This window comes from Bombina bombina, chromosome 3 (assembly GCF_027579735.1).
Source record: "Bombina bombina isolate aBomBom1 chromosome 3, aBomBom1.pri, whole genome shotgun sequence".
NCBI classification, from domain to species: Eukaryota; Metazoa; Chordata; class Amphibia; order Anura; family Bombinatoridae; genus Bombina; species Bombina bombina.
The window spans coordinates 259,058,927-259,081,962 of NC_069501.1; the positions used below are offsets into that span (position 1 = coordinate 259,058,927).

General features: G+C 42.8%; 1 protein-coding gene across 2 annotated transcripts in view; it reads right to left on the reverse strand.

The window, feature by feature from the left end:
• The window catches only part of METTL16 (methyltransferase 16, N6-methyladenosine), a 471,205-nt gene that overhangs the window by 195,683 nt on the left and 252,486 nt on the right, over positions 1 to 23,036 (reverse strand). For both annotated transcript variants that reach the window (XM_053706275.1, XM_053706274.1), the window contains exon 6: positions 3,313 to 3,455. In XM_053706275.1, coding sequence (XP_053562250.1) covers positions 3,313 to 3,455 — 143 coding nt within the window. The remainder of the gene's footprint in view (positions 1 to 3,312; positions 3,456 to 23,036) is intronic.

Below are 23,036 nucleotides of genomic sequence, written 5' to 3' on the forward strand. Positions count from 1 at the left end.
TGCTGTCTTGGTAGCAGCAGCAGGCTTCTTGGCCTGTTTTCCCTTGTTCCAGCCTTGCAATGGTTTCCATGCTGGTTTAGGCTGGGAAGTGTTACCCTCTTGTCTAGAGGCTGCCGAGTTAGAAGCCGGTCCGTTCCTGAAATTGCGAAAGGAACGAAAATTAGACTTATTCTTAGCCTTGAAAGGCCTATCCTGTGGGAGGGCATGGCCCTTTCCCCCAGTGATGTCTGAAATAATCTCCTTCAATTCTGGCCCGAAAAGGGTCTTACCTTTGAAAGGAATATTAAACAATTTTGTTTTGGACGACACATCTGCCGACCAAGATTTTAGCCAAAGCGCCCTGCGTGCCACTATTGCAAAACCTGAATTTTTCGCCGCTAATTTAGCCAATTGAAAAGCGGCATCCAAAATAAAGGAATTAGCCAACTTTAGTGCGTGGATTCTGTCCATGACCTCATCATATGGAGTCTCCTTTTGGAGCGAATTTTCTAGTTCATCGAACCAAAAAGACGCTGCCGTGGTGACAGGAATAATGCACTAAATTGGTTGAAGAAGGAAACCTTGCTGAACAAAAATCTTTTTAAGCAATCCTTCCAATTTTTTATCCATAGGATCTTTGAAAGCGCAACTGTCTTCTATAGGAATAGTTGTGAGCTTAGCTAATGTTGAAACTGCCCCCTCTACCTTAGGGACCGTTTGCCATGCATCCCTTCTGGGGTCGACAATGGGAAACATTTTCTTAAATATAGGAGGGGGAACAAAAGGTACGCCTGGTTTCTCCCACTCCTTAGTCACTATGTCCGCCACCCTCTTGGGTATCGGAAAAGCGTCAGCGTGCACTGGGACCTCTAAGAATTTGTCCATCTTGCACAACTTCTCTGGAATCACCAAAGTATCACAATCATCAAGGGTAGCTAGCACCTCCTTAAGCAGAGCGCGGAGATGTTCTAGCTTAAATTTAAATGCCACAATATCAGGTTCTGCCTGCTGAGAAACTTTACCTGAATCAGAAATTTCTCCCTCAGACAGACCCTCCCTCACTGCCAACTCAGATTGATGTGAGGGTATAACAGATAAATTATCGTCAGCGCCTACTTGCTCATCCTCTGTATTTAAAACTGAGCAATCACGCTTTCTAGGAAATGTTGGCAGTTTGGATAAAAGAGCTGCTAGAGAATTATCCATTACTGCTGTTAATTGCTGCATAGTAACAAGCATTGGCGCACTAGATGTACTAGGTATCGCCTGCGCGGGCAAAGCTGGTGTTGACACAGAAGGAGAGGATGATGAACTATCCCCACTACCTTCATTTAAAGAATCATCTTGGGCAACATTATGAAATGTGACAGTACTGTCCTTACTTTGTTTGGACGCCATGGCACAATTCGCACATACATTTAATGGGGGAACCACCTTGGCCTCCATACACACAGAACATAGGCTATATGAAGGTACAGACATGTTAAACAGACTTAGGCAGGTTTTTAATGCAATTTTAAACAAAACCGTTACTGTCTCTTTAAATAATAAAAAGGGCACACTTTATTTCTGAATGATCGAAAAAATATCAATGAAATATCCGATCTTTATGAAATTTATACCCCAGTGTCTTAATGCTTTAAAAGTATTGCACACCAAATTTCAAGTCTCTTAACCCTTAAATGACCAAACCGGAGCTAATAATCCCAATTGACCGGTTAAAACACACTACAGTCCCTGCCACAGACTTTGCTGCAGCTTTTACCTTCCTTAGGGGTTATGAACAACAGAAATAAGCCTCTCCGAGTCCTTTTCTAAGCTACTGGACCTCCTCACGTGAAGCTGCATGCACTGTCTTAGAGAAGTAACTGCGCAACTGAGGCGCGAAAATGAGGCCTCCTCCCTCTGTATTCCAGAGTGAAGGGGCCTTTCTGACCAGATTAGGCGTCTAACCAACTGCCAGGCGCAAATAAACATCCCCAAAAGTGTTTCAAAGTTTATCAAACACTCCAAATGTCAAATAAATATGACAAAAATCAATCGATTTAGCCCACAATAGTGTCAACCAGCATAGAGCCCAAGATATAAGCCTTAATTCTGTAACTGAGTCTAAGAAAATGGCTTACCTATCCCCTAAGGGAAAACTGACAGTCTTCTAGCAGTACTGTGTCTTGTTAGAAAAGTGACTGATCATACCTGAAGCAGATAAGCCTGCAAACTGTTCCCCCCAAATGAAGTTCTCTGGTTTCAACAGTCCTGCGTGGGAACAGCAATGGATTTTAGTTACTGGTGCTAAAATCATACTCCTCTTTTAACAGAAATCTTCATCACTTTCTGTTGTAGAGTAAATAGTACAAACCGGCACTATTTTAAAATAACAAACTCTTGATAGAAGAAATAAAACTACAACTAACACCACATACTCTTTACCATCCCTGTGGAGATGCTACTTGTTCAGAGCGGCAAAGAGAATGACTGGGGGGCGGAGCCAGAGGGGGGGCTATATGGACAGCTTTGCTGTGTGCTCTCTTTGCCATTTCCTGTAGTGAATGAGAATATCCCACAAGTAAGGATGAAGCCATGGACCGGACACACCAATGTAGGAGAAATAACTGCAATATACCACCTCTGTACAAATGTTTCTTTTAGTTTATAGTTAGACACAGGCCCATAATACTTTTCTGTTTCTGGTGTTTTGTGATTATATCTATGGTCTATGGACTAGGTTATGACAGTTAAAGATCATGAGTATAAGGAGAATTCTATTATGAATTTTCATTTTTAAACTTGAAGAATTGGAAAGGGTAAGTTAAGATTCATCTTGTATGCAATGCAACCTCCACCTCACTGCTCCAGTCAGTCTCAATGAGCATATCCAGAGACGCCTGTCCTGGGCTAATATGAGATCACTCCCTACTTCTGCTTTCTCCCCATAAGCATGTGTTAGACAATGGAACTGTACAATGCACTGTAGTTAATGGGGAATTAAACTTAAAATGAAACTTTCATGCTAGAGCACACAGTATTGAAATACTTTTCACTTTACTTCTATAACCAAATTTACTTAATTTGCTTGGTATCCTTTGTTAAAACTATAACCTAAGTAGGCTTGGGGCAGCAACACATAACAATGCACATATTGCTCTAGTCATTGGCTTTCCAGATGTTTTCATCTATGTTATGCATTGATGCTCTGGAGCTGATTATAACTATGTGTTTAATTCCTTTGCACTTTTCTTGTCACCTAATTTTCATCTAAAGGTTTACTGGCTTTAATAAGATCAATCATGGTGAGAGCCATTATATTTACTGAAACACAGGGACAGTACTTACCTTAATCTTTTCTTCAGCTGAAGACTATCATGAATAATTATTTTCACAAATTCTAACTCCCCTCCCTCGGCCATGATCTCTGTAATGCCACCAGTATTTACAGAGCTCGGTGGCGGCCTTCGAGGATTACGGGAATTTACTCCCTGTAGAATAAAAGAAAAAAAGAGATCTCTGTGTATGACAATATTTAAGATTTTCTATACATCAAAATGGCCATTCACATCAGCACTCCTTGTACAAATCATCATATTTTACTAGGATTCTGACTAATTAATGAAACACTGACTGGTAAACAATCTTTTATTATTGTGATAGTTGTTTAAATAGAAGTATAGTAAAATAATATTCTATATCACAGTAAATAACGGGAAAATTGCTGACCTTACTTTCACACTCTATTTATTTATGTGCACTAAGACATTTGATTCATAGAACAGTAATTGTTTTTCAGATGTCCTTTCAGTTCTTAGATAAAAAAAACATACTTTACGCTTACCTGGGAAATTCATTTTCTTCATGGTGGTGTGAGACCACAAAACATTATTCCTGGTAATTCTACTTCTGTCCACTAGGAGGAGGGAAAAATTCCCAGAAATCCAAAAGCACTTAAACCCTCCCAGCTCACTGGAAAGCTAGTCTGACGTATAACCAAGCAAGGAGAAGAAGAAAGGTAAGAAGGGACCAAAGCAGGGAAAAAGAGTTGCAAACTAGAACTTATGCCAGAAAAAACCCTGATAAAACAAATTAACAAAATATACAACTATAGTAAACAATTGGTGGGTCTTGATGATTCTCACCACCATGAAAGAAATAAATTTATGAGGTAAGCATAAATTACGTTTTCTTTCATAAAGGTGGGGAGAGTCCACTAGTTATTACTACTCAGCCTTTCATCCTTCAGTGGTCAATAAAATGAGCAGCGCCTTTAGACCCTTACGGGTTAATAGCCACGCTTTACAAGTACCCAATACATAAATACATACTCCTGGGAACGAATACTCAAGCTGTGGAGTCCATGGGTAATTTTGGTGGGACAAAAAAGAAAACTTAAGAAATTAATTATTCTTACCTGATAAATTCCTTACTTTCTTGGTAGCGGGAGTCCACGATTCCTTACTTGTGGGAATTAATCTCTTATCCACCAGGAAGAGGCAAAAGATGTCCAACACCAGAGCTTTAATTATCCCTCCTACTTCCCTTTCCTCCCAGTAGTACGTATAGCCAAGGATTGGAGGCATAAGAAAGATAGTAGGGTAAAGAGATGCAAAGTAGAACTGCCAACAACTATGAAAAATGGACGGGTTTGTGGGCTCTCACCAACAAGAATGGAATTTTTTAGAGAAGGATAAATTATGTTTTCTTCCTAAGGATAGTGAGAGTCCGCAATTCTATACTTGTGGGAACCAATACCCAAGCTGTGGAGTCCACAAAACAAAATGGGCAGAAAAAAAAGGAAAAGCAGGCACCTATTTGCTAGGAACTACAACCTGAAGGACCTTCCTTCCAAAAACTGCCTCTGCAGAGGCCAACACATCAAAATGATACAATTTTGTAAAAGTATACAAAGATGGCCCAATTGCAGTCTTGCAATTTGTTCTACTAAAGCCTCATTCTTAAAAGTTCAAGATGAAGAAACGGAATGAGTTGAATAAGCTGTATTTGTAAACACGAAGAGTGTTCCACCTCCAAGTAAGCTATGTAAATCAAATCCTATAATCATGAAGCTAAATAAACCCTTACGTTTACATGAGAATAGCACAAACAAGCTAAAGAAATAACCAAAATCCTTAGAAGCCTACAGATAGAATTTCAGTACCCTAACCACATCCAGATGATGCAGTAATCTCTCCTTTGAAGATCTCGGATTGAGACATAAAGAGAGCACTACAATCCCATGATAAATCCTCTATGTAGAAATCAGTTTAGGTAGAAAACCAGAAAAGGTTCGTAAGACAGCCTTGTCCTGATTAAAAAACAAATATGGTGGGTCACAAGAGCAGAAACTTTACATACACTCCTAAGTGAGGAAATAGCTAAAAAAAAAAACTTTCCAAGATAATAACTTAATATCTAGTTTATGCATAAGGTCAAAGGGCAAATATTGTAAAAATCTGCAGGCCAGATTCCAACTCCATGGAGGAGAAAGAGGTCTGATTACAGGCCTGATCCTAACTAAAGCCTGAATGAACACCTGATTATCAGGAAGACAAGCAAGTTTCCAATGTCATGTATATCCCCGATCTGAACACCAAGATATTATTTCCACACCTTGTGGTAAAATTTCCCAGTGACAGGCTTACATGCTTGAATCAAATTCTCAATGACAGAAGCGGAAAAAACATAATTTAGGTTTACCTGATAAATTAATTTCTTTCATGGTCCCTAAGGCAGAACATACTGTGATTTGAGATGTAAATCGCAGAAAATGCAGCATATCTGCAGAAAGAACAGGACACATGCAGGAACTATTAGTGTTTTCACTTTGCAGCACTGCTCTACATTAGACTGTTCTCTTCAAACAGAGATTTGCTCTGGCTGCTCTGTGTAAGTTTTCCTTAACATTGTGCATCCAGAGCCAAGTGTTGTTTAAAGAGAACATGGAGAATATGGAGCAGGGCTGCAAAGCAGCAGAGCATTTATTGTTGACTGACTGTCAGGTTTTTTTTTTCAACCCTACCCACTAGCTTTTCCTGATCTGCAAAGCTGCGACTTCTGAATGTAAGATGTTCTTGTGAGTAATGCACCTTTTCTATTACTACTTTTCTATCTTGTTATGTTAGATTAAGAGAAACGTAAACCAATTTATTTGAGACATTTAGAGTGAGGTAACAAAATAGTGAGGCAACAAAAAGGCATAAGAACCATATGGAAAAAAGATGTGATAAACAGATATTAACCCTAGAAAACATAGGGTGAGGTCTCGTGGACTCTTACAACCATGAAATAAATAAATTTATTTGGTAACCATAAATTATGTTTTCATGCAGGTGAGAGCCCACGATCCATTACTCCTGGGAACTAATACCCAAGTTGTGGAATCCACAAGTAATAACAAAGGGAAGGATTTAAAAACATCTGTTTTTCACTGAGAATTTAAATCTGCAATCCCAATTTAAAAAAATCACTCTTGTTTTTAGAATGCACTTAAAATTAAATCAAACAGGCAAAAAAAAACAAAAAAAAAAAACGACAACTGCTTGAAGAATCTTCCTACCAAAGGTTGCCTTAGAAGAAGCAAAAACATCAAAATGGTAGAATTTTGTAAAAGTATGAATAGAAGACCAAGTAGCTGCCTTGAAAATCTGGTCATTTAAAGCCTCATTCTTGAAGGCCCAGGAAGTAGCAACTGACTTAGTAGAATGAGCAGTAATCCATTGAGGTGGAGGCTGACTTGCCTCTAAGTAGGCTTTGCAAATCAAAAGTTTCGATCAGGAAGCCAAAAAAACAGCTGAAACTTTCTGTCCTTTTCTAGAACCAGAAAAGTGAATGAACAAACTAGAAGTCTGCCTAAAGTCCTTGGTAGCATCCATGTAATAATATAAATGCCCTAACAACGTCCAAATTATGCAAAGATCGTGGGATTAGGACACAAAGAACGGGCAACAATCTCTCTGCTTATGTTGTCTGAAGAAACAAATTCAAAAAGTAGTCTGTAAAACTGCATTATCCCGATGGAAAAATCAGATAAGGTGGAAGACAAGAAAGAACAGATAATTCAGAAACTTTCCTAGCAAAAGAAATAGCCAAGAGAAATAACACCTTCCAAGAAAGCTGTTTAATATCCTTAAAAGGAGGAGCCTGCAAAACCATTAACACCAAGTAAGGTCCCATGGAGGAGAAATTGGCTAGATTACAGGTTTAATTATGAACCAAAGCCTGAACAAAACTATGAATAATCAGGAAGATTAGCAATCTTCTTATGAAACATGACTGAAAGAGCAGAGATATGTCCCTTTAAAGAACTAGAAAATAAGCCCCTGTCTAGACCATTCTGTAAAATAAAAACTGCAGAATCCTAGCAATTCTGAATGAATGCCAGGAAAAACCATGGTCCACACACCAAGAAATAAATAATTATGATAAATCTTCATAGTAACAGGCTTACAGGCTTAAATTAAGGTTACAATTACAGATCAGAGAAACTCTTATTTCTAAGGACTAACCCGTTAATGTCCATGCCATCAAGTACAAAGACTTAAGATTCGGATGAAAAAAAAGAAATCACTCTAGGTAGAAGTATCAAATGAGGAGCCTAGACAGGAATTGGTTTCTGCCCATGAGAGAATTCAAGACACCTCTCTCATGGCTAAGGAACTGTGAGGAACTGTGAGGAAACGGAGATAAGACCCTCTTATAAAAAAAGAGGCCAAGCTTGAAGAGCCGTGAAAATTACACCAAGTTATAGAACATTTATAGGTAACATCGCCTCCGGTGCTCTCAAAGACACCTAAACACCTCCCTAACCTGAGAGACTTGCATCTGTAGTTATCACAATCCAGGTAGGATGAGCAAAAGAAGCCCCCTGATTAATAAACTGATGATCCAGCCACCAAGTCAGAGACTGACTTGTACTAGGATCCAAAAAACATAATTTAATGCTTACCTGATAAATTCCTTTCTCCTGTAGTGTAGTCAGTCCACGGGTCATCCATTACTTATGGGATTATAACTCCTCCCTAACAGGAAGTGCAAGAGGATCACCCAAGCAGAGCTGCTATATAGCTCCTCCCCTCTAGGTCATACCCAGTCATTCGACCGAAAACCAAACGAGAAAGGAGAAACTATAGGGTGCAGTGGTGACTGGAGTATAATTTAAAATTTAGACCTGCCATAAAAAACAGGGCGGGCCGTGGACTGACTACACTACAGGAGAAAGGAATTTATCAGGTAAGCATAAATTATGTTTTCTCCTGTTAAGTGTAGTCAGTCCACGGGTCATCATTACTTATGGGATACCAATACTAAAGCTAAAGTACACGGATGACGGGAGGGACAGGCAGGATCTTTATACGGAAGGAACCACTGCCTGAAGAACCTTTCTCCCAAAAACAGCCTCCGAAGAAGCAAAAGTGTCAAATTTGTAAAATTTGGAAAAAGTATGAAGAGAAGACCAAGTTGCAGCCTTGCAAATCTGTTCAACAGAGGCCTCATCCTTAAAGGCCCAAGTGGAAGCCACAGCTCTAGTAGAATGAGCTGTAATTCTTTCAGGAGGCTGCTGTCCAGCAGTCTCATAGGCTAAACGTATTATGCTACGAAGCCAGAAAGAGAGAGAGGTAGCAGAAGCTTTTTGACCTCTCCTCTGTCCAGAATAAACGACAAACAGGGAAGAAGTTTGGCGAAAATCTTTAGTTGCCTGTAAATAAAATTTCAGGGCACGGACTACATCCAGATTGTGTAGAAGTCGTTCCTTCTTTGAAGAAGGGTTAGGACACAATGATGGAACAACAATCTCTTGATTGATATTCCTATTAGTGACTACCTTAGGTAAGAACCCAGGTTTAGTACGCAGAACTACCTTGTCTGAATGAAAAATCAGATAAGGAGAATCACAATGTAAGGCCGATAACTCAGAGACTCTTCGAGCCGAGGAAATAGCCATTAAAAACAGAACTTTCCAAGATAACAATTTGATATCAATGGAATGAAGGGGTTCAAACGGAACACCCTGTAAAACGTTAAGAACTAAATTTAAGCTCCATGGTGGAGCAACAGTTTTAAACACAGGCTTAATCCTGGCCAAAGCCTGACAAAAAGCCTGAACGTCTGGAACCTCTGACAGACGTTTGTGTAAAAGAATGGACAGAGCTGAAATCTGTCCCTTTAAGGAACTAGCAGACAAACCCTTTTCTAAACCTTCTTGTAGAAAAGACAATATCCTAGGAATCCTAACCTTACTCCATGAGTAACTCTTGGATTCGCACCAATGTAAGTATTTACGCCATATTTTATGGTAAATCTTTCTGGTAACAGGTTTCCTAGCCTGTATTAAGGTATCAATTACTGACTCCGAAAATCCACGCTTTGATAAAATCAAGCGTTCAATCTCCAAACAGTCAGCTTCAGAGAAATTAGATTTTGATGTTTGAAAGGACCCTGAATCAGAAGGTCCTGTCTCAGAGGCAGAGACCAAGGTGGACAGGATGACATGTCCACTAGATCTGCATACCAGGTCCTGCGTGGCCACGCAGGCGCTATTAGAATCACCGATGCTCTCTCCTGTTTGATCCTGGCAATCAATCGAGGAAGCATTGGGAAGGGTGGAAACACATAAGCGATCCCGAAGGTCCAAGGTGCTGTCAAAGCATCTACCAGGACCGCTCCCGGGTCCCTGGACCTGGACCCGTAACAAGGAAGCTTGGCGTTCTGGCGAGACGCCATGAGATCTATATCTGGTTTGCCCCAACGTCGAAGTATTTGGGCAAAGACCTCCGGATGAAGTTCCCACTCCCCCGGATGAAAAGTCTGACGACTTAGGAAATCCGCCTCCCAGTTCTCCACTCCTGGAATGTGGATCGCTGACAGATGGCAAGAGTGAGACTCTGCCCAGCGAATTATCTTTGATACTTCCATCATCGCTAGGGAGCTTCTTGTCCCTCCTTGATGGTTGATGTAAGCTACAGTCGTGATGTTGTCCGACTGAAACCTGATGAACCTCCGAGTTGTTAACTGAGGCCAAGCCAGAAGGGCATTGAGAACTGCTCTCAATTCCAGAATGTTTATTGGAAGGAGACTCTCCTCCTGAGTCCATGATCCCTGAGCCTTCAGGGAATTCCAGACAGCGCCCCAACCTAGTAGGCTGGCGTCTGTTGTTACAATTGTCCAGTCTGGCCTGCTGAAGGGCATCCCCCTGGACAGATGTGGCCGAGAAAGCCACCATAGAAGAGAATTTCTGGTCTCTTGATCCAGATTCAGAGTAGGGGACAAATCTGAGTAATCCCCATTCCACTGACTTAGCATGCACAATTGCAGCGGTCTGAGATGCAGGCGTGCAAAGGGTACTATGTCCATTGCCGCTACCATTAAGCCGATTACCTCCATCCATTGAGCCACTGACGGGTGTTGAATGGAATGAAGGACACGGCAAGCATTTTGAAGCTTTGTTAACCTGTCTTCTGTCAGGTAAATCTTCATTTCTACAGAATCTATAAGAGTCCCCAAGAAGGGAACTCTTGTGAGTGGTAAGAGAGAACTCTTCTCTTCGTTTACCTTCCACCCATGCGACCTTAGAAATGCCAGTACTAACTCTGTATGAGACTTGGCAGTTTGAAAGCTTGACGCTTGTATCAGAATGTCGTCTAGGTACGGAGCCACCGAAATTCCTCGCAGTCTTAGTACCACCAGAAGAGAGCCCAGAGCCTTTGTGAAGATTCTTGGAGCCGTAGCCAACCCGAATGGAAGAGCTACAAACTGGTAATGCCTGTCTAGGAAGGCAAACCTTAGATACCGGTAATGATCTTTGTGAATCGGTATGTGAAGGTAGGCATCCTTTAAATCCACTGTGGTCATGTACTGACCCTTTTGGATCATGGGTAAGATTGTCCGAATAGTTTCCATTTTGAACGATGGAACTCTTAGGAATTTGTTTAGGATCTTTAAATCCAAGATTGGTCTGAAGGTTCCTTCTTTCTTGGGAACCACAAACAGATTTGAGTAAAACCCTTGTCCGTGTTCCGACCGCGGAACCAGATGGATCACTCCCATTAGTAAAAGATCTTGTACACAGCGTAGAAACGCCTCTTTCTTTATCTGGTTTGTTGACAACTTTGAAAGATGAAATCTCCCTTTTGGGGGAGAGGTTTTGAAGTCCAGAAGATATCCCTGAGATATGATCTCTAACACCCAGGGATCCTGGACATCTCTTGCCCAAGCCTGGGCGAAGAGAGAAAGTCTGCCCCCCACTAGATCCGTTCCCGGATCGGGGGCCCTCAATTCATGCTGTCTTAGGGGCAGCAGCAGGTTTTCTGGCCTGCTTGCCCTTGTTCCAGGTCTGGTTAGGTTTCCAGCCTTGTCTGTAGCGAGCAACAGCTCCTTCCTGTTTTGGAGCAGAGGAAGTTGATGCTGCTCCTGCCTTGAAGTTACGAAAGGCACGAAAATTAGACTGTCTAGCCCTAGGTTTGGCTCTGTCTTGAGGCAGGGCATGGCCTTTACCTCCTGTAATATCAGCGATAATTTCTTTCAAACCGGGCCCGAATAAGGTCTGCCCCTTGAAAGGTATGTTAAGTAATTTAGATTTAGAAGTAACATCAGCTGACCAGGATTTTAGCCACAGTGCTCTGCGTGCCTGAATGGCGAATCCGGAATTCTTAGCCGTAAGTTTAGTTAAATGTACTACGGCATCAGAAATAAAAGAATTAGCTAGCTTAAGGGTTTTAAGCTTGTTTGAAATCTCATCTATTGGCGCTGAGTCAAGGGTCTCTTCCAGAGACTCGAACCAAAATGCGGCCGCAGCCGTGACAGGCGCAATACATGCAAGGGGTTGCAATATAAAACCTTGTTGAACAAACATTTTCTTAAGGTAACCCTCTAACTTTTTATCCATTGGATCTGAAAAGGCACAGCTATCCTCCACCGGGATAGTGGTACGCTTAGCCAGAGTAGAAACTGCTCCCTCCACCTTAGGGACCGTCTGCCATAAGTCCCGTGTGGTGGCGTCTATTGGAAACATTTTTCTAAATACAGGAGGGGGGGAAAAGGGTACACCGGGCCTATCCCACTCCTTGGTAATAATCTCTGTAAGCCTCTTAGGTATAGGAAAGACGTCAGTACACGCCGGTACCGCATAGTATCTATCCAGCCTACATAATTTCTCTGGGATTGCAACGGTGTTACAATCATTCAGAGCCGCTAATACCTCCCCTAGCAGTACACGGAGGTTTTCTAGTTTAAACTTAAAATTTGAAATGCCTGAATCCAGTCTATTTGGATCAGATCCGTCACCCGCAGAATGAAGCTCTCCGTCCTCATGTTCTGCAAATTGTGACGCAGTATCTGACATGGCCCTAGTATTATCAGCGCACTCTGTTCTCACCCCAGAGTGATCTCGCTTACCCCTAAGTTCTGGTAATTTAGACAAAACTTCAGTCATAACATTAGCCATGTCCTGTAGAGTGATTTGTAATGGCCGCCCTGATGTACTTGGCGTTACAATATCACGCACCTCCCGAGCGGGAGATGCAGGTACTGACACGTGAGGCAAGTTAGTCGGCATAACTTCCCCCTCGTTGTCTGGTGAATGATGTTCAACATGTACAGATTGACTTTTATTTAAAGTAGCATCAATGCAATTAGTACATAAATTTCTATTGGGCTCCACCTTGGCTTTTACACATATAGCACAGAGATATTCCTCTGAGTCAGACATGTTTAACAAACTAGCAATTAGACTAGCAAGCTTGGAAATACCTTTCAACTAAATTTACAAGTAATATGTAAAACGTACTGTGCCTTTAAGAAGCACAGAAAAAACTATGACAGTTGAATAACAATGAACCGGATTAGTTATAAAAACCAAATTTTTCCCGGTAAAAGCATAAAATTAGCAAAGGATTGCACTCATTAGCAATGGATGACTAACCCTTAATAACAGAAAAAACGTATAATATTAAAAATATAAGCGTTTTTTATCACAGTCAAAGCACAATCTCACAGGTCTGCTGTGAGTGATTACCTCCCTCAAAATAAGTTTTGAAGACCCCTGAGCTCTGTAGAGACGTTCCGGATCATGCAGGGAGAGAAAACAGACTTGTGACTGAATTTCTAATGCGTAGCAAAAGCGCCAAAATAGGCCCCTCCCACTCACACACAACAGTGAGGGAAGTTCAGTGAAACTGTTTTTAATTTAAAATAAACGACAGCCATGTGGAAAATAGCGCCCAAAACAATTTTTCACCAAGTACCTCAGATAATTAAACGATTTAACATGCCAGCAAACGTTTAAAATCTAATTATATGAAATGTCATTAAAAAGCCTGCTGCTAGTCGTTCACACTGCAAGTTAGGCTAAAAGTTATATGCATACAGTATTGTCCCAGTGAAGTGCCATTCCCCAGAATACTGAAGTGTAAACATATATACATATCAGCCTGATACCAGTTGCCACCACTGCATTTAAGGCTGAACTTACATTATATCGGTATTGGCAGTATTTTCTCAGTCAATTCCATTCCTTAGAAAATAATATACTGCAACATACCTCTTTGCAGGTGAACCTGCCCGCTTTCCCCTGATCTGAAGTTTACCTCACTCCTCAGAATGGCCGAGAACAGCAAAATGAATCTTAGTTACGTCCGCTAAGATCATACAAAAACTCTGGTAGATTCTTCTTCAAATTCTACATGAGAAGAAACAACACACTCCGGTGCTGTTTAAAATAACAAACTTTTGATTGAAGATATAAAAACTAAGTATAATCACCACAGTCCTCTCACACATCCTATCTATTAGTTGGGTGCAAGAGAATGACTGGGTGTGACGTAGAGGGGAGGAGCTATATAGCAGCTCTGCTTGGGTGATCCTCTTGCACTTCCTGTTGGGGAGGAGTTAATATCCCATAAGTAATGACGACCCGTGGACTGACTACACTTAACAGGAGAAATTATGTTTTCTCGTGTTAAGTGTAGTCAGTCCACGGGTCATCCATTACTTATGGGATACCAATACCAAAGCTAAAAGTACACGGATGACGGGAGGGACAGGCAGGCTCTTTACACGGAAGGAACCACTGCCTGAAGCACCTTTCTCCCAAAAACAGCCTCCGAAGAAGCAAAAGTGTCAAATTTGTAAAATTTTGAAAAAGTGTGAAGTGAAGACCAAGTCGCAGCCTTGCAAATCTGTTCAACAGAGGCCTCATTCTTAAAGGCCCAAGTGGAAGCCACAGCTCTGGTAGAATGAGCTGTAATTCTTTCAGGAGGCTGCTGTCCAGCAGTCTCATAGGCTAAACGTATTATGCTACGAAGCCAAAAAGAGAGAGAGGTGGCCGAAGCCTTTTGACCTCTCCTCTGTCCAGAATACACGACAAACAGGGAAGAAGTTTGTCGAAAATCCTTAGTTGCCTGTAAATAAAATTTCAGGGCACGGACAACGTCCAGATTGTGCAGAAGTCGTTCCTTCTTTGAAGAAGGGTTAGGACACAATGATGGAACAACAATCTCTTGATTGATATTCCTGTTGGTAACTACCTTAGGTAAGAACCCAGGTTTAGTACGCAGAACTACCTTGTCTGAATGGAAAATCAGATAACAGAATTTATGTTTACCTGATAAATTACTTTCTCCAACGGTGTGTCCGGTCCACGGCGTCATCCTTACTTGTGGGATATTCTCTTCCCCAACAGGAAATGGCAAAGAGCCCAGCAAAGCTGGTCACATGATCCCTCCTAGGCTCCGCCTACCCCAGTCATTCGACCGACGTTAAGGAGGAATATTTGCATAGGAGAAACCATATGTTACCGTGGTGACTGTAGTTAAAGAAAATAAATTATCAGACCTGATTAAAAAAACCAGGGCGGGCCGTGGACCGGACACACCGTTGGAGAAAGTAATTTATCAGGTAAACATAAATTCTGTTTTCTCCAACATAGGTGTGTCCGGTCCACGGCGTCATCCTTACTTGTGGGAACCAATACCAAAGCTTTAGGACACGGATGAAGGGAGGGAGCAAATCAGGTCACCTAAATGGAAGGCACCACGGCTTGCAAAACCTTTCTCCCAAAAATAGCCTCAGAAGAAGCAAAAGTATCAAATTTGTAAAATTTAGAAAAAGTGTGCAGTGAAGACCAAGTCGCTGCCTTACATATCTGATCAACAGAAGCCTCGTTCTTGAAGGCCCATGTGGAAGCCACAGCCCTAGTGGAGTGAGCTGTGATTCTTTCAGGAGGCTGCCGTCCGGCAGTCTCATAAGCCAATCGGATAATGCTTTTAATCCAGAAGGAGAGAGAGGTAGAAGTTGCTTTTTGACCTCTCCGTTTACCAGAATAAACAACAAACAAAGACAAAGTTTGTCTGAAAACCTTAGTAGCTGCTAAGTAAAATTTGAGAGCACGAACTACATCCAAGTTGTGCAACAAACGTTCCTTCTTTGAAACTGGATTAGGACACAAAGAAGGCACAACTATCTCCTGGTTAATGTCTTTGTTAGAAACAACTTTTGGAAGAAAACCAGGGTTAGTACGCAAAACCACCTTATCTGCATGGAACACCAGATAAGGAGAAGAACACTGCAGAGCAGATAATTCTGAAACTCTTCTAGCAGAAGAAATTGCAACCAAAAACAAAACTTTCCAAGATAATAACTTAATATCAACGGAATGTAAGGGTTCAAACGGAACCCCCTGAAGAACTGAAAGAACTAGGTTGAGACTCCAAGGAGGAGTCAAAATTTTGTAAACAGGCTTGATTCTAACCAGAGCCTGAACAAAGGCTAGAACATCTGGCACAGCTGCCAGCTTTTTGTGAAGTAACACAGACAAGGCAGAAATCTGTCCCATCAAGGAACTTGCAGATAATCCTTTTTCCAATCCTTCTCGAAGGAAGGATAGACTCTTAGGAATCTTAACCTTGTCCCAAGGGAATCCTGCAGATTCACACCAACAGATATAAAAAATTATGTGGTAATTTTCTGGTTACAGGCTTTCAGGCCTGAACAAGAGTATTAATAACAGAATCTGAGAACCCTCGCTTTGATAAGATCAAGCGTTCAATCTCCAAGCAGTCAGCTGGAGTGGGTCGAACGGACCTAGAACAAGAAGGTCTCGTCTCAAAGGTAGCTTCCATGGTGGAGCCGATGACATATTCACCAGATCTGCATACCAAGTCCTGCGTGGCCACGCAGGAGCTATCAAAATCACCGACGCCCTCTCCTGATTGATCCTGGCTACCAGCCTGGGGATGAGAGGAAACGGCGGGAACACATAAGCTAGTTTGAAGGTCCAAGGTGCTACTAGTGCATCCACTAGAGCCGCCTTGGGATCCCTGGATCTGTACCCGTAGTAAGGAACTCTGAAGTTCTGACGAGAGGCCATCAGATCCATGTCTGGAATGCCCCACGGTTGAGTGACTTGGGCAAAGATTTCCGGATGGAGTTCCCACTCCCCCGGATGCAATGTCTGACGACTCAGAAAATCCGCTTCCCAATTTTCCACTCCTGGGATGTGGATAGCAGACAGGTGGCAGGAGTGAGACTCCGCCCATAGAATGATTTTGGTCACTTCTTCCATCGCTAGGGAACTCCTTGTTCCCCCCTGATGGTTGATGTATGAACTTGGCCCTCGCTAGCTGAGGCCAAGCTTTGAGAGCATTGAATATCGCTCTCAGTTCCAGAATATTTATCGGTAGAAGAGATTCTACCCGAGACCAAAGACCCTGAGCTTTCAGGGATCCCCAGACCGCGCCCCAGCCCATCAGACTGGCGTCGGTCGTGACAATGACCCACTCTGGTCTGCGGAAGGTCATCCCTTGTGACAGGTTGTCCAGGGACAGCCACCAACGGAATGAGTCTCTGGTCCTCTGATTTACTTGTATCTTCGGAGACAAGTCTGAATAGTCCCCATTCCACTGACTGAGCAGGAACAGTTGTAATGGTCTTAGATGAATGCGCACAAAAGGAACTATGTCCATTGCCGCTACCATCAAACCTATCACTTCCATGCACTGCGCTATGGAAGGAAGAGGAACGGAATGAAGTATCCGACAAGAGTCTAGAAGTTTTGTTTTTCTGGCTTCTGTCAGAAAAATCCTCATTTCTAAGGAGTCTATTATAGTTCCCAAGAAGGGAACCCTCGTTGACGGAGATAGAGAACTCTTTTCCACGTTCACTTTCCATCCGTGAGATCTGAGAAAGGCCAGGACAATGTCCGTGTGAGCCTTTACTTGAGGAAGGGACGACGCTCGAATCAGAATGTCGTCCAAGTAAGGTACTACAGCAATGCCCCTTGGTCTTAGCACCGCCAGAAGGGACCCTAGTACCTATGAGAAAATCCTAGGAGCAGTGGCTAATCCGAAAGAAAACGCCACGAACTGGAAATGCTTGTCCAGGAATTCAAACCTTAGGAACCGATGATGTTCCTTGTGGATAGGAATATGTAGATACGCATCCTTGAAATCCACCTTGGTCATGAATTGACCTTCCTGGATGGAAGGAAGAAGTGTTCGAATGGTTTCCATCTTGAACGATGGAACCTTGAGAAACTTGTTCAAGATCTTGAGATCTAAGATTGGTCTGAACGTTCCCTCTTTTTTGGGAACTATGAACAGATTGGAGTAGAACCCCATCCCTTGTTCTCCTAATGGAACAGGATGAATCACTCCCATTTTTAGCAGGTCTTCTACCCAATGTAAGAATGCCTGTCTTCTTATGTGGTCTGAAGACAACTGAGACCTGTGGAACCTCCCCCTTGGAGGAAGCCCCTTGAACTCCAGAGAATAACCTTGGGAGACTATTTCTAGCGCCCAAGGGTCCAGAACATCTCTTGCCCCAGCCTGAGCGAAGAGAGAGAGTCTGCCCCCCACCAGATCCGGTCCCGGATCGGGGGCCCGCATTTCATGCTGTCTTGGTAGCAGTGGCAGGTTTCCTGGCCTGCTTTCCTTTGTTCCAGCCTTGCATAGGTCTCCAGGCTGGATTGGCTTGAGAAGTATTACCTTCCTGCTTAGAGGACGTAGCCCTTGGGGCTGATCCGTTTCTGCGAAAGGGACGAAACTTAGGTTTATTTTTGGTCTTGAAAAGACCTATCCTGAGGAAGGGCGTGGCCCTTGCCCCCAGTGATATCAGAGATAATCTCTTTCAAGTCAGGGCCAAAGAGTGTTTTCCCCTTGAAAGGAATGTCAAGCAATTTGTTCTTGGAAGACGCATCCGCTGCCCAAGATTTTAACCAAAGCGCTCTGCGCCACAATAGCAAACCCAGAATTTTTTCGCCGCTAACCTAGCCAATTGCAAGGTGGCGTCTAGGGTGAAAGAATTAGCCAATTTAAGAGCACGAATTCTGTCCATAATCTCCTCATAAGAAGAAGAATTACTAATAATCGCCTTTCCTAGCTCATCAAACTAGAAACACGCGGCTGCAGTGACAGGGACAATGCATGCAATTGGTTGTAGAAGGGAACCTTGCTGAACAAACATCTTTAGCAGACCTTCTAATTTTTTATCCATAGGATCTTGGAAAGCACAACTATCTTCTATGGGTATAGTGGCGCGCTTGTGTAGAGTAGAAACCGCCCCCTCGACCTTGGGGACTGTCTGCCATCAGTCCTTTCTGGTGTCGACTATAGGAAAACAATTTTATAAATATGGGGGGAGGTACTAAAGGTATACCGGGCCTGTCCCATTCTGTACTAACAATGTACGCCACCCGCTTGGATATAGGAAAAGCTTCGGGGGGCCCCGGGGCCTCTAAGAACTTTTCCATTTTACATAGTGGTTCTGGAATGACCAGATAATCACAATCATCCAAATTGGATAACACCTCCTTAAGCAGAGCGCGGAGATGTTCCAACTTAAATTTAAAAGTAATCACATCAGGTTCAGCTTGTTGAGAAATGTTTCCTGAATCTGAAATTTCTCCCTCAGACAAAACCTCCCTGGCCCCCTCAGACTGGTGTAGGGGCCCTTCAGAAACCATATCATCAGCGTTCTCATGCTCTACAGAATTTTCTAAAACAGAGCAGTCGCGCTTTCACTGATAAGTGGGCATATTGGCTAAAATGTTTTTGATAGAATTATCCATTACAGCCGTTAAATGTTGCATAGTAAGGAGTATTGGCGCACTAGATGTACTAGGGGCCTCCTGTATGGGCAAGACTGGTGTAGACAAAGGAGGGGATGATGCAGTACCATGCTTACTCCCCTCACTTGAGGAATCATCTTGGGCATCATTTTTACTAAATTTTTTTATGACATAAAATACATATAGTTAAATGAGAAGGAACCTTGGTTTCCCCACAGTCAGAACACAATCTATCTGGTAGTTCAGACATGTTAAACAGGCATAAACTTGATAACAAAGCACAAAAAACGTTTTAAAATAAAACCGTTACTGTCACTTTAAATTTTAAACTAAACACACTTTATTACTGCAATTGCGAAAAAGTATGAAGGAATTGTTCAAAATTCACCAAAATTTCACCACAGTGTCTTAAAGCCTTAAAAGTATTGCACACCAAATTTGGAAGCTTTAACCCTTAAAATAACGGAACCGGAGCCGTTTTTATATTTAACCCCTTTACAGTCCCTGGAATCTGCTTTGCTGAGACCCAACCAAGCCCAAAGGGGAATACGATACCAAATGATGCCTTCAGAAAGACCTTTCTATGTATCAGAGCTCCACACACATGCAGCTGCATGCCATGCTGTCCTCAAAAACAAGTGCGCCATACCGGCGCGAAAATGAGGCTCTGACTATGATTAGGGAAAGCCCCTAAAGAATAAGGTGTCAAAAACAGTGCCTGCCGATATAATCATATCAAAATACCCAGAATAAATGATTCCTCAAGGCTAAATATGTGTTAATAATGAATCGATTTAGCCCAGAAAAAGTCTACAGTCTTAATAAGCCCTTGTGAAGCCCTTATTTACTATCTTAATAAACATGGCTTACCGGATCCCATAGGGAAAATGACAGCTTCCAGCATTACATCGTCTTGTTAGAATGTGTCATACCTCAAGCAGTAAGAGACTGCACACTGTTCCCCCAACTGAAGTTAATTGCTCTCAACAGTCCTGTGTGGAACAGCCATGGATTTTAGTTACGGTGCTAAAATCATTTTCCTCATACAAACAGAAATCTTCATCTCTTTTCTGTTTCTGAGTAAATAGTACATACCAGCACTATTTTAAAATAACAAACTCTTGATTGAATAATAAAAACTACAGTTAAACACTAAAAAACTCTAAGCCATCTCCGTGGAGATGTTGCCTGTACAACGGCAAAGAGAATGACTGGGGTAGGCGGAGCCTAGGAGGGATCATGTGACCAGCTTTGCTGGGCTCTTTGCCATTTCCTGTTGGGGAAGAGAATATCCCACAAGTAAGGATGACGCCGTGGACCGGACACACCTATGTTGGAGAAAAGGGGAATCACAATGTAAGGCCGATAACTCAGAGACTCTTCGAGCCGAGGAAATAGCCATTAAAAACAGAACTTTCCAAGATAACAGCTTGATATCAATGGAATGAAGGGGTTCAAACGGAACACCCTGTAAAACGTTAAGAACTAAGTTTAAGCTCCATGGTGGAGCAACAGTTTTAAACACAGGCTTAATCCTGGCCAGAGCCTGACAAAAAGCCTGAACGTCTGGAACTTCTGACAGACGTTTGTGTAAAAGGATGGACAAAGCTGAGATCTGTCCCTTTAACGAACTAGCAGATAAACCCTTTTCTAAACCTTCTTGTAGAAAAGACAATTTCCTAGGAATCCTAACCTTACTCCATGAGTAACTCTTGGATTCGCACCAATGCAAGTATTTGCGCCATATTTTATGGTAAATTTTCCTGGTAACAGGCTTCCTAGCCTGTATTAAAGTATCAATCACTGACTCCGAGAATCCACGCTTTGATAGAATCAAGCGTTCAATCTCCAAGCAGTCAGCTTCAGAGAAATTAGATTTGGATGTTTGAAAGGACCCTGCACCAGAAGGTCCTGTCTCAGAGGTAGAGACCATGGTGGACAGGACGACATGTCCACTAGGTCTGCATACCAGGTCCTGCGTGGCCACGCAGGCGCTATTAGAATCACCGATGCTCTCTCCTGTTTGATCCTGGCAATCAATCGAGGAAGCATCGGGAAGGGTGGAAACACATAAGCCATGTTGAAGGCCCAAGATGCTGTCAGAGCATCTATCAGAACTGCTCCCGGGTCTCTGGACCTGGATCCGTAGCAAGGAAGTTTGGCGTTCTGGTGAGACGCCATGAGATCCAGGTCTGGTTTGCCCCAACGCCGAAGTATTTGGGCAAAAACCTCCGGATGAAGTTCCCACTCCCCCGGATGAAAAGTCTGACGACTTAGAAAATCCGCTTCCCAGTTCTCCACGCCTGGGATGTGGATCGCTGATAGGTGGCAAGAGTGAGACTCTGCCCAGTGAATTATCTTTGAGACTTCCATCATCGCTAGGGAACTCCTTGTCCCTCCCTGATGGTTGATGTAAGCCACAGTCGTGATGTTGTCCGACTGAAACCTGATGAACCTCAGAGTTGCTAACTGAGGCCAAGCCAGAAGAGCATTGAAAACTGCTCTTAATTCCAGAATATTTATGGGAAGGAGACTCTCCTCCTGAGACCATGATCCCTGAGTCTTCAGGGAGTTCCAGACAGCGCCCCAACCTATCAGGCTGGCGTCTGTTGTTACAATCGTCCAATCTGGCCTGCTGAAGGGCATCCCCTTGGACAGATGTGGCCGAGAAAACCACCATAGAAGAGAATTTCTGGTCTCCTGATCCAGATTCAGCATAGGGGACAAATCTGAGTAATCCCCATTCCACTGACTTAGCATGCACAATTGCAGTGGTCTGAGATGCAGGCGTGCAAAGGGTACTATGTCCATTGCCGCTACCATTAAGCCTATTACCTCCATGCATTGAGCCACTGACGGGTGTGGAATGGAATGAAGGACACGGCAAGCATTCAGAAGTTTTGTTAACCTGTCTTCTGTCAGGTAAATTTTCATTTCTACAGAATCTATAAGAGTCCCTAAGAAGGGAACTCTTGTGAGTGGCAATAGAGAACTCTTTCCTTCGTTCACTTCCCACCCATGTGACCTTAGAAATGCCAGTAGAAACTCTGTATGAGACTTGGCAGTTTGGAGACTTGACGCTTGTATCAGAATGTCGTCTAGGTACGGAGCTACCGATATTCCTCGCGGTCTTAGTACCGCCAGAAGAGAACCCAGAACCTTTGTAAAGATTCTTGGAGCAGTAGCTAACCCGAAGGGAAGAGCTACAAACTGGTAATGCCTGTCTAGGAAGGCAAATCTTAGGTACCGGTAATGATCTTTGTGAATCGGTATGTGCAGGTAGGCATCCTTCAAATCCACTGTGGTCATGTACTGACCCTTTTGGATCATGGGTAAGATTGTCCGAATAGTTTCCATTTTGAACGATGGAATTTGTTTAGGATCTTTAAATCCAAGATTGGTCTGAAGGTTCCTTCCTTCTTGGGAACCACAAACAGATTTGAGTAAAACCCTTGTCCGTGCTCCGACCGCGGAACCGGGTGGATCACTCCCATTAGTAAAAGATCTTGTACACAGCGTAGAAACGCCTCTTTCTTTATCTGGTTTGTTGACAACCTTGAAAGATGAAATCTCCCTTTTGGAGGAGAAGCTTTGAAGTCCAGAAGATATCCCTGAGATATGATCTCTAACGCCCAGGGATCCTGGACATTTCTTGCCCAAGCCTGGGCGAAGAGAGAAAGTCTGCCACCTACTAGATCCGTTTCCGGATTGGGGGCCCTCACTTCATGCTGTCTTAGGGGCAGCAGCAGGTTTTCTGGCCTGCTTGCCCTTGTTCCAGGTCTGGTTAGGTTTCCAGCCTTGTCTGAATCGAGCAACAGATCCTTCCTGTTTTGGAGCGGAGGAAGTTGATGCTGCTCCTGCCTTGAAGTTACGAAAGGCACGAAAATGAGACTGTCTAGCCCTTGGTTTGGCTCTGTCTTGAGGCAGGGCATGGCCCTTACCTCCAGTAATGTCAGCGATAATTTCTTTCAAACCGGGCCCGAATAATGTCTGCCCTTTGAAAGGTATG